This window comes from Agelaius tricolor, unplaced genomic scaffold (assembly GCF_023055355.1).
Source record: "Agelaius tricolor isolate 1412-34295 unplaced genomic scaffold, bAgeTri1.0.p SCAF_7, whole genome shotgun sequence".
Lineage (NCBI taxonomy): Eukaryota > Metazoa > Chordata > Aves > Passeriformes > Icteridae > Agelaius > Agelaius tricolor.
Window position 1 is genome coordinate 7,094,728 of NW_027269267.1, and position 12,756 is coordinate 7,107,483.

General features: G+C 40.4%; 1 protein-coding gene across 1 annotated transcript in view; it reads left to right on the forward strand.

Annotated features, from left to right (window-relative positions):
* Positions 1-12,756, forward strand: part of MAOB (monoamine oxidase B) — a 53,036-nt gene that overhangs the window by 28,459 nt on the left and 11,821 nt on the right. The window contains exons 4-10 of the mRNA XM_071430262.1: positions 1,745-1,849; positions 2,566-2,657; positions 5,706-5,847; positions 7,479-7,628; positions 9,809-9,968; positions 10,690-10,786; positions 11,513-11,566. Of these exons, the coding sequence (XP_071286363.1) occupies positions 1,745-1,849; positions 2,566-2,657; positions 5,706-5,847; positions 7,479-7,628; positions 9,809-9,968; positions 10,690-10,786; positions 11,513-11,566 (800 nt within the window). The remainder of the gene's footprint in view (positions 1-1,744; positions 1,850-2,565; positions 2,658-5,705; positions 5,848-7,478; positions 7,629-9,808; positions 9,969-10,689; positions 10,787-11,512; positions 11,567-12,756) is intronic.

Here is a 12,756-nt window from a genome sequence, read left to right on the forward strand (position 1 = left end):
TCATTTTCTCTGACCTCTTTGGGAGTTTTGTAAACTAATTTTCTCTTATTCATAGGTTTGATTTTTTTTTCTAACCCATTGAGTATCCTTTTTTTTTTGAACTGAAAGTCCTCAAGGTTATTAGCCAGCATTTTTCAAAGATATATCTCGTTTTGTTATTTCTAGACCAAGTTTTGAGTGTTTCAGGATCCCTTTGTTCCCTTTTACTGTATCTTCTGGTGCTTGCAGACTCCTGAAGATTTAAATAATGTGCTCTGTGTCCCTTCTTTTGCAGTATTAATAAAGAGCCTAAATCAAATCAGGCCTGACATTTCTTTGAGTGAGTGGTCTTTGGATACTTCTCTTCAAAATAATACTGTTGTTGTTGTTGTTACCTGGTTATAAATATTAAATCTTGGTGCAGTATGATTTTGTTAAGCCAGTGTAAATACTTTTTTAATGATGGATTGGTGTGGCACTGCATGAAATATCTATTAAAAGTTAGTACTTCTACTGTTTGACATTCATGCTAATGCAGTCCACACTTAAAGACATAATTTAATATAAATTTTGAAAAATCAGCTGTGGCATTCAATATGGCCTTTATTATTCATCTATCTTATGGACTCCATAGTGCATTGGGAAAAAACAAGTACCCAGATAATGCAAATGAGCCTTTCTTTGTGAATTTTTAAATTATGCTGCTACTAGGCTGCCATCCATATAGTCAGACAGGGAAATCCCATGTAAATAAAAGAGCTCTACAAATTATCCATTGTCTTCCACTCTTAATTAAGCTAGACTTTCTGAACATCTAGTAATGGAGATTTAGATACAAAAAAATATGATTATTAAGTATGTAACAGTGTAATTAGGACATTGGTATTGCTCACACTGTCCCACTCTGTAATTTTCAACTAGGGGTCTTGGGCTAGAAAAATAAGTCTACTCAGTAAATGCTACATTTTCTGCAGTGCGGGTATTTTTTAGGCTTCCTGAGACATTTTTTTTTTCACCAGGAAGATCTCTGAGCTATGATTTAATGTATAATAAAGGTGACCACAACCACTTTTGTCTGATTTTGGAAGAAAAAAAAAACAAACAAACTGCTAAATGCAATTAACAGTTAAGTGTTTTTACGAACAATTAGGTGGGGAAAAATTAAAATAAATAAAGAAATAAATCTATCTCCTTTTCAGTACCAAACAGCCAATTTTTCAACTCAGTCAAACAGTGCTGTTTTATCTCATTTATTTGGTCTGATATTAGTGACTCTAATAGAGGGTGTTAGTTTAGTTGCCCAGAAGTGCTGAGTATGAAGCTTTGAAGGTACAGTATCAGTTCTGCACTGGCTTGCTGAAGTCTGCCTTGCTAATTCAGCTGTGTATCACACTAAATTGCATGTGCAGAAGGGCAGGAATAACAGAATAACCCCCTAGAGATGATTTCCAGGATCTTGTTCAGGTAACCTTTGAGTGTCTCCAAGGATGGAAGACACCACAGCTTCTCTGGGCAATCAGTGCCAGTGCTCAGGCTCCCTCATGGTGAACAAGCATTTCCTGATGTTCAGAAGGCACCTCCTGTGTTTTGTCCTGTGTCCTGCATGCACAGACAGTGACCCATCAGAAGCTGTCACATGGATTGATTCAATTTGTGCTTTTTGTGAACACTTAACCTTTTGGTGCCGCTTCCCACACATGGAACCCATGATTATGGTTGTCTTCTGGGGTTTTGATGATGTTTTTGTTTGTTTTTCATCTTTTAGGGTAAATCCTACACCTTTAAAGGCCCATTTCCTCCTATGTGGAATCCCTTGGCCTACCTGGACTACAACAACCTGTGGAGGACCATGGATGAAATGGGAAAGGAGGTATGGCATGAGCATTGCAGCTGAATCAGCTCAGCTTGTCTCCATGAGGGGCAGAGGGGAGGGACTGGGGTGCAGACAGGCAGAGCTACTCTGCCTTGAGCAAAGCCAGTGCTGGCAAGAGCAGCCACACATTTTGGTACCCACTGATGGACAGAGCACATCTGAGAGTGGCCTCCTGGCAAGCTCTTCTGAATCCTGTGCTGCTGAGGCTGTCTGCACACATCCCTTTGTTCTTCTGGCTATGGAAATGTCAAAGTTTATGCCTGTGATTGATTTTTGCCACTTTTCCTGATGATTTGGTAAGTAATATTTTAAGAGGCTTGCAGAACTCAAACATTTGCCCTTTTCTACTCTGAAATTCAACATGTGTAGAATTCATTCTTGTCTTGTTCTGGTTTTTTACCAGTTTTCCATTGACTGAGCTACAAAATTTGAGAAGAGGTTGCTCTTACTTGTCTAGATAAATGTGAGAGATATGGAATGACTTAGAGACATTACTTAACTCTAAAACTGTTCTCTATTTTTCAATCTTAAAAAAAAAAAAGAAGTTAAAACAAGCAAACAAACAAACCCCCTCCCACAAAAGCATTTTCTGTTAAATTCAGTGTTACCTGCCAGAAATTTGCAGGCTGAATCAGCATTTTAAGACAAGATTATTTGTATTTCTTTGGCACTCCTTCACTTGCTGATAAATGCTTTTCTTTATGTCTCCTTAGATTCCCAATGAAGCTCCATGGAAGGCTCCACGTGCAGAGGAATGGGACAAAATGACTATGCAAGATTTCATAGATAAAATATGCTGGACAAAGTAAGAAACTTTTTAATGTGAAATATAATGGCTTATATTTATATACTTTACAGCTAAATAAACATCACTGCTTTTCAAACAGGTATAGCAATCACTAAAATGCAGCCCTTTTAAAGAAAAGGGGTGAGAAAGTTCTGTAATAATGGACCACGACACCTTTCAGCACACTCAGTAGATTCTGTTACATTTCCCTAACTTTTTAGACAAAAATAAAAAGAAAATATATTTGGGAAGGGTTATTTCTGAAGAGATGGATAGTACCCTAATCTGTTATGTGCAGTTTCCTGCTCTTTACTGTGTGTTCAGCCTTTCAGAGAAAAGTGTTATGGTTACAACAGGTTTTTGAATCAAATTTTGATGGAACAACACACATTTATTCTGTGCTGGACCAGCTGATTTTACCAAAGTGCTGTAAAGATAACATTTGTCTTTCAGTAGCACTAAATCACTTTAGAACTCATCATTCTATTGTTTAGCTGTTGCACTATAGGGAAACTGAAAATGCTTCCTGGTTTTATGTATACATCAATGCAATTTTTCTTTACTTGCCATTCAACAGCAGTTTGATTGTTTTTCTTCTCACTGAAGGGAAAAAAAAGCCCATTAATCCTGGTTGCTGAAGAGCAGATTGATTTCTACAGCAACCTCTTCAGAATTGCTGAGTATCCAACACGTGGCTACCGTGAGCTGGAGCTTGGTGAATAAACCTGTTGGTGCCCACTAGGGCTGGTGCTGTCACTGACATTTTTATGGGACATTTTTATGGCTTCAGGCAGCCTCTAGAGAGCAACATGGCCTTTATTGTTCATGTTGGGCCTGTTGGAGTGAATCCAGATGAGGCCACAAAGATGATCTGAGGGCTGGACCACCTCTGCTCTGAAGATGGGCTGAGAGAATTGTTCAGCCTGGAGAAGAAAAGGTTCCAATGCAGCTTCCAGTGCCTAAAAGGGCTACAGGAGAGCTGGAGAGGACTGTGAACAAGGACATTAGTAATAGGACAAGGGGTTCTGGCTTTACACTGACAGAGGGCAGGGTTAAATTTGATATTTGGAAGAATTTTTTTAGCACGAGGGTGATAAAGCACTGGCAAAGGTTGCCCAGAGAAGCTGTGGCTGCCCCATCCATGGAAGTGCCCAAGGGCAGGCTGGAAGCCACCTGCTCCAGTGGAAGGTGTCTCTGCCCATGACAGGGAGGTGGGAGCTGGAAGTGATAAAGCACACTTTCAGTTCTTTCACCATTCTGTAGTTCTGTGATGATTAGTGGAAAACAGGCTGTTGTCCAAAACTTGCAATCTTCTGGTTCATAACTGGTGCTCACTCAACATCCAATAGCTCATGTGACTACAGTCATGTTTTTTCCAGCTCTGATGGAATAAGAGTTGACATTTTACCTGAATATTGGCATAAGCTGAAGATGCTTTTCAGATTTTATATGTGCATCTTGGCTTGATTTGCTCTGTTTGTTCAAGACTGAGGTAGCATGCTGCAGAAATGTCCCATCCTGGAAGGTAATGATCCAGAAGGGCAATCTTTTACTCTTTCCTCTTATCTAACAGACTGTACAGGTTTGCTTTTGGCTAGAGCTGCATGCTGGAAATATCCTGAGTGCTCTTGGTTGAAATCATACTGCCATTTCTAGATAAAATGTCAGGAATTGAAAAGCAATGGGAAAAGGTGGCAGAATCTGATAGAGTGTAACCACCATGTAATAGCATCTGCTTATAAAATATTAATAAATACATCAGGCAAAATATCTTATAGAATTAATAGTATTTTACAGTATGTGTTTATACAGATGAATAACTTGTAAAAAATTTCTGTATTATTTTTGGCTGTCAAGAATGAATTCACAATGCACCCATATTTCAGAAAATGGACCAGCTTTGTACTTGAGTGGGACTTTGCATTTTTAGAAAGGAAAGAAGATTCCTTTTTCTGTGTAGATCTAGGGCTCTATGAAACAGTATGTTAGAGTTAGGTTTGTTGTTTTTTGGGGGTTTTTTTTAACTTTGAAGACTGAAAAAAAGAAAGAAGCAACCAGAAGTGGATTCTGCACTGGCTTTGATGCTTTGCATATGAAGTATCTATAGAATCTCCATTCCTATTAGTTACAATGCCGTTAAACTGGGAATATCCTGCTCCTGTCCATGTCTCTTTAAACTCCTCCTCAGAGTGAAGGCAGAGGGAAGTATTTACTTATAACAGGAGGAATATTTCCCTGAGTCGTAATTAATCCTCTGTCTTAGTGCACTCCAAAATCTTGTACAGGCTTACACAGTAATTTACAGTAGAGCTGCTATGAAAGAACAGGTTACAGGACATAAAGCAGTGATCTCTTTTCAGACACAGGTCAATTTTCTGTTTCTGTGTTCATTGCCACTGGATACCAGGACACTGTTTAAAATACTGACTTAACCTACCAGAAGTATCCTTTCCTTTTTTTTTGCCAGACTCTGGCATGAATGCTGTCACTTCTTCTATGGCTTCCTACTTACATTTCTTTCCTTGCTGTGTTCCAGCTGCAAAACTCTCCCTGAGCAGAGGATTGGGCAGTGAATGGATGCTGACTAATCCACAGATCTTAGATAATTAGCTTAGAAAATACCTCTAACTTTTTTATGGTGGGTTTTGAATAACCTCTGTGTTGTGTTCTTGAGGGGACAGGCATCCAGCAGGGGCAGAGAGAGATGCAGATCTGGTTTGTAACTCAGGAACTGGGGACAGGGTGGTTTTGGAGTCCAGTGAAGACAGGAGGGCTTGCTGTGCTTAGTCCTGAGGCTAGGATGACAGGCTAACTTTGCATTAGTAGCATACTTGGGCTTTGTCTCTCAGTGTCCTAATTTTTCTGGAATACAGGAGTGTTTCATTAATATTTTTTTTTTGCAGGATTACTTGAAAAATGTTGCATAAAAGGAATTGATAATTTCTTACTTCAGCTGAAATTAAGGAATCCTTTGCCCCCACAGTGAAAGGCTCCTGCCTACTCGGGAACAATCTTGTCAGCATTATTCTGTTTTTAAATTAACCAGCTTTCTTGTCTTTGTTGCAGAGCTGCCAAGAGTTTTGCAACTCTGTTTGTGAACGTGGATGTCACTTCTGAGCCCCACGAGGTCTCTGCCCTTTGGTTTTTGTGGTACGTGAAGCAGTGTGGGGGCACAGCACGGATTTTCTCCACGACCAACGGGGGCCAGGTACTGTCAGCCATCACCTCCTGCAGCTCTTGGCAGGCCCTGGTTTAATTTCATTTTTTGCTGGTTTATTTTAGTCCAGAGGCATCCATGACTTTTGAGCAAGTAGCACACTGATAACTAGTTTTGTTCATTTACTCTTTTATCTGGATCTTGCAAAACTAGTGTTGAAGATTGCTCCCTACTCATGACATTGCCCCCAGGGATGAGGAGATTTGTATCTGGCTTTTTTTTTTTGGATGCAGATTAAAGCATTTGCTTTGTTTATCCTCACTGAAAAGAGAAAATTTTACTTATGCTTATTTCTGTCACGAGGCTGGAGCCATCCTAAGCACTGCAGAAGCACTTAATGGAGATGGCAATGTCAGCTGCAAGTTAATACTAAAAATGTGGCCCAGAGCTGGGTTCCTAAGATGCAAATTTCTAAGCATTAACACCATTAAGATTTTAAGATCACTCTAAAGAAAATGAACACCCCTAAATATGGTATTGCTTTGAAATGTTTGCAATCTGGTACATTAGAGCTGCTTCTGCATTTGAAGAAAGTAAAGACACTGTTAATGGTCTTCTACTTGAGAAGTGCAAATTTCACTAATTGTATTAGAAATGGATATATTTTTAGAAATGCTAATTATTTAATCATAAATAAAAATGCAAATACATTAACCATATTAAAATGCATAAATTTTCATAGATAAGCAATTACTGTAGGTAATTTAAGTTGAATATGTTTAATTAAATATTATTTGAATTCTGTATTATGTTAGAGATGGTTGCAGTTTAAGTTGGGTTGAATTACATAGTGCAGCAGACATTTTTGATGTGAGCTGTGTGACTTCTTACACCTTGTTATTTATTATGTAGATCAGGTTTCCTGCTTCTGATACACAGAGCTCTGCAGGGATGAGTGAGCTCAGAGAAAGGTTTGAAGGTTTAAGCACTTATCAGAAGTCTTGCTGATTCACACAGGCCTGTGTGAATCTCTCTTTTTGGAGACCACATTTAGAGAAGGGATTTTCTTCCAAAGTTGCTATTACTTTTAGTTTTGACTAGAGTTCAAATGGTGGTCAAATACGGGAAGGATTTGAGAAGCTGGAAAGAGAAAGTAAAATGGGTGCATTTCCAGAGACTGCAAAAATTCCCAAAAATGTTTTTATAGCAATGGAAGAAGGGGGTTTATTTTGAACGCTGAGAGCAATGCTCTCCATGATCCATGCTCCACAAGCACTGCTCTGCTGAGCTGTTGTGTCTGTGTTTCAGGAGAGGAAAAAATTCTGTGTTTCAGGAGAGGAAAAACTGCAAAAATTCCCAAAAATTTTTTGATAACAATGGAAGAAGTTGTTTTGAATGCTGAGAGCAATGCTCTCCATGATCCATGCTCCACAAGCACTGCTCTGCTGAGCTGTTGTGTCTGTGTTTCAGGAGAGGAAAAAATTCTGTGTTTCAGGAGCGTAAAAAATTCTGTGTTTCAGGAGAAGAAATTCTGTTTCAGGAGATGAAAAACCGCAAAAATTCCCTAAAATGTTTCAATAACAGTGGAAGAAGGGCGTTTGTTTTGAATGCCGAGAGCAATGCTTGCCATGATCCAGGCTCCACAAGCACTGCTCTGCTGAGCTGTCGTGTCTGTGTTTCAGGAGAGGAAGTTTGTTGGGGGCTCTGGGCAGATCAGTGAGAAGATGATGGAGCGCCTGGGCGGGCGGGTGAGGCTGCGCAAGCCCGTGGTGCGCATCGACCAGTCCGGGGACGGTGTCATCGTGGAGACCCTGGACCATGAGCTGTATGAGGTGATGCCACGTTGTCACCATCTGTCCTTATGAAGGGGTTTTGTGATGGTTTGTGAATTGATCTCAGAGTGAAAAAAACTGACATGGCACAGAGGGGGGTTTGCAGTATTAATCAAAAACCAATGTACCTTTATTGAATGACCACAGCAAAATGCGTTGGGGAGGAACTGGGGGGAAAGGGAAGAACAAGGAAAAGAGGGAAGAAGAGAAAGAAAGGTATATAGCTACCAAACTTAGAAACAGTGAAGCCCTTCGATGTCCAGCCGATGGAGTTCACCAGGTCACATCCAGGGAGATCTCAAGGTTCCAGTTCATTCAAGCTCTTATTATACTCCTTTTTGATGGGGGAAGGGGATGAATCTTGAAACCAAATCAAAGGTAGTCTATTGTATTTTCTAGGAAAAAATGGTATTTAGAGAAGGGTACACACAGTCCACGTTCTCAGCAGTGGGTGAGAGCCATTGTCTTCTTGGTCCACTGCTCACACCTGCAACATCCACCTTGCTTTGGTCAACTTGCCTCCCCCACACACCTCCCCCAGGTTGGGGGTTTCAGTCCCAGTCCTTGGAAAGAGCAGGGGGAGCCCTTTTCACATAAGGGTTTAATGTCTCAGTCCTTGATGGAGAGGTTTCTTCCATCTCAGCTTGTCTGTCACGGTGGCTGTATAACAAGTGAGGGGTCTTCTCTGGGGACCACCCAAAACCTCAGGAGAGGTCCAGCCAAGCTGAGAGGTGGGGAAAATTCCAGGGCTATTGTTGCAAAAGGGCAAAGTGCCCCTTTCCGCCTTTCACCAGGTTCAGTGTAGCATACAGCAAACACACCTGTGAACAACAGTAGCTTAGAAATGTCAGAAGCTGTGCTCAGGCCTCAGGGTCCTTGGCAAGCAGGGCCAGAATTTCACACAAAGTTCCTTTTTCTTCAGTGGTCCCCAGTCTCTGTCCCTTTCATGACAATCACAAAGCAGATGAGGGAAACTTTGGACAGAGACTTACACATGTCCACTAAGAACTAATTAGTGGTGGCTACAAAACCTTTAGCTTTTCCTTTTTGACTTCTCCAGAGCACAAAATACAGCAGAGATTTAAGTGGCTATGACAGAAAGTCACACGTTCTTGTTGTCCTGAAGTAATACCAGTTAACAGAGCTTTAAAGTGCTGCCTAAAAGCAAAGTGTGGGTTCAGACTTTTCCTTTCCTGGTATCTCTTTGTGTTCAGTTACCTTCTGAATTAGAGGGTAATTGTAAGGTGTAAAATGTAATTTAGCAACAAACTTTCAGTGAAAAACACTGCAAGCTTTGCTTCCAAGTTGTAACAGGGGAGTCCAGATGGAAGGGAGACTGGTGGACTCTTAGAGCACAGGGCTTTCTTTTAAACACCAGGGGAAGGGCAGCTGCCCACCATTTGAACAGATGGCTGTTTGTATAATGCTTGTTTGTTATTTAATGAGCAGCATTTTGTGAGGGTTTAGTTTTGCAGTTCTTATGCAAAATGCCAAAATTGCTCCACAAGATACATCCTGCAGCCTCCCCACATGTCCTCCAAGGCCATTAGGGCAGTACACTTGGGCTGAAGTAGGGGAGTATTGTATTTGCCGGGAATGTCTCGACAAAGGCAGGAATGATGCATCTGACTCCATGTTCTCAGAAGGCTAATTTATTACTTTACAATAAATATATCTATTTAATATATTTACATTATATATTTATAATATATAATACGTATTTTTATATATTATATTTTTAATATATATTATTCTTTAATATATATTATTATATATTAGAGAATACTATATATTAAAGAATATATAATATTCTAATATAAATTAAAGAATACTATACTATATTAAAGAATATAGAAAGGATACTTACTAAATGCTAAAAAGATAGTAATGAAAACTTGTGACTCTTTCCAGAGTCTCGACACAGCTTGGCCCTGATTGGCCAGAGAGTGAAAACAACTCACACCAGAATCCAATGAAACAATCACCTGTGGGTAAACAATCTCCAAACACATTCCACATGTGAGCACAACACAGGAGAAGCAAATGAGATAAGAATTGTTTTCCTTTTCCAGAGGCTTTTCAGCTTCCCAGGAGAAAAATCCTGGGTGAAGGGATTTTTTCAGAGAATGTGAATGCCACAGGGGAGAATGTATTTGGCTTATAGATAATTTATTTTCCAGGGCAAATATGTGATCAGTGCCATTCCCCCAGCTCTTTGTTTGAAGATTCATTTCAACCCACCTTTGCCCCCAATGAGGAACCAGCTCATCAACAGAATCCCCATGGGCTCAGTCATCAAGTGCATCGTGTACTACAAGGAAACTTTCTGGAGGAAGAAGGGTATTGCATTTTAATGGAAAGGAATAGTAGTGACAGAGAGAGGGAAGAGAGTACCTGGCAACAGAACAGACTCTCTGTTCAGAGCATGTGAACCTTCTATGCCTTTTTTGCCTTCCCCTGTGAGAGAAGCGTGAGAGTTTGGTTGGGAGGAGAGGGAGGGTGAGGGAATGAGAAAAGGAGATAGTCATGAAGGGAGAATTCATTCCTGTTGCTCACTGCCTTGGCTGTTCTGTGGTCCTCTCCTTGAGTGGCACCTGGGTATGGGATGAGCTTCTCTCACTTGTGCAGGGTTGTGAAGGTACCAGTGATGTGTGATGGAAGGGTCTGCAAAAATGCTGCTTTCTGGATGGACTGGTCAGCATTAACTGAAGGTGGCTTCCCACAGACATCCCCAGCTGGTGGACTAGTCCTCCTGGGCTCCTCACATGCTGAATGCTTCCACCATGACTCCTGTTTTGGAATTCACTGAATCCAAGGCAAACTGCAATGCAGTAACACCCACTTCTCATTAATGGCTATAATGAGCCCACATCTGTTTGCCTACAAATATCACCCACCCCCTACCTTAGCAAATGGACCTGAGAGTTCTGGTTCCTGTCATGTTCTGGCTATTAGTCCTGGCATGGGTTAGCAGGAGGTGATTGAGTATTTTACAACTTCTTGGAAGCTCCTGTGTTTTGATTCATGGATCATGGCTGCTTTTCCACCTTGTTCTTACCAGGATATTGTGGTACCATGATCATTGAAGATGAGGAAGCTGCAATTGGTCTAACACTTGATGACACTAAGCCTGATGGCAGCTTTCCTGCCATAATAGGGTAAGGAACAAAGAAAGTGTCTCCTCTAGTTAATGCTTTTTATTTTGTCTTAGAGGCAACAATTGAAGTGGAAAACATGATGCTTTTCAAAGGAAATACTTAAAAATAATTAAAGGTTGAATTTCTCAGTGTATGGTGATCTTCTATGATTGCTTTACTTCAATTTTTTTGCTAATTAAAAAAATTAAATTCTACTTAGCTTTCTACTTTTTATCACTGTAATCTTTTGCCTTTTTGTGTGGCAAATTACAAACTTGGAGAAAGGAAAGGAAAGAGAAGAAAAAGAGGATGATTGCAAAATGTACTTCTAAGTACTTCAGTTCTTTAAATGAAAATTTGTTTCCTAGAATTAAGTTTTATTTTGTTCTGGTTGTTTTAGCAACCAGAGAATATGATCAGTCTTAAAAGTTTTATTAAAAAACTATTTCCAGCCCAATCCCAGGTGTTGTGTCATTGCTATATGCCTGCACCCAAGGCTGTATGAAATTAAAGTAATTGGGAAACAGCTCATGCAAATATTCTAACATGAATTTCAGAGTGGTTCCTTCCTAAATGAGTCCTGCAAGCAGCAGGTAGAGCATTATGCAGAAAGGTGAAATAGATGTTTTTATCAGAGACCCTGAAGCAATTACTGTGAATCACAGGATCTCATCCTAAGTTGTTGGCGTTTTAAATAATGCAGGGGATGTAGCAGCATAATGGAGTAAATTGTTTGTGGTCTTCCAGCTTCATTCTTGCTCGGAAGTGCAGAAGACTGACAGGTCTCACCAAAGAAGAAAGGTAAGTACAAACCCTGGAGATCTGGGTGGAATTAGAGTCAAAATATTGTTATAAATGACCAGAGCAGGAAAAAAAGGCCCTGATTTGAAGGAAGTTGTAAGCTTGTGCCAGTAGCAGACATTAGGGAAGAAGATGCCTTACTTGGTTTTGGATGAAGGACCCATGAAATTCCCACACAGCTCTTGCCCTTTGGAAACTCTCTGGTCCTGGTTCTTATTTTCCCACAAGGCTTCTGTGTTTATGTGACTCTTTCTAAGGAACAGCTCTAGGGTTCTCAATATGAAAGTAGTGTAGATATTCTGCTGGAAAGTGTCCAGGACCAGCCTCCTCCTCCCACTGCTGCCTCCCTGGCTTCCTGCAGCTGCCTTGAGCTCTTGGAAAGCTTGTCAGAAGGGAAAGGTTTGGCCTCTGTGTTTGATTTGATCTTTATTTTCTGTTTACCCTGGAGGGTCCTTTCAGTATCTGTAACTTAGTGCAACTTGAACCTGTAGCTGCCATGAGCAAGCTTCAGCATCACTGAGGGGTCAGAAAGCTGCCTCCATCTCTAGATCCTCACTGTGGGGAAAAAAATTGCCCTTCAGGCACAGATGAAGGTCATTTTAGTGTCTTCTTGTAACAAATCTCTGCATAGAGTAGTGCTCTTTGGTATATTACTAAAATGGAATTTATAAAGTAATGATTTTTTTTTATTTTCCATCACACTGATTCACTGTATCTGATCAAATGAAAGCTGCAAGTAGAAACTGTGAATTATGAGGAGAGCCTTGGTTTGACAGGGAGAAAAAACATTTGATTTTAAAATATGATAAAGGAGCAGTGTGCCCAAGTAAACATTTTTACAGTAATAGCTGGTCTAACTAGAGAAGATGCAGTCATCTCAGATAGTCTGGCAGTCTGGGGATAATGGGTTTAAATGGAGCTGTTTATGTCCCAGCCTTTTCAAATGACAGCCTGGTACCACAGAGCCCTTTTAATTTTGGCAGGAATGGACAAGCAGTGAGGCTTTGAGATAGAGGCCCAGCAGGTGCCAGATGATAAAACTAATGTAGGTGTTCTGAAACCCAGTGTGCCCAAAATTTTGAGCCATCCTGAACACCAAATGGTGTCTTACACTGTGTGTCAGTACCCTCAATTCAACTGAGCATTTGCAGTCCTTGAGAACAGCTTTTCTTTCTATGAAATTAGGGTCT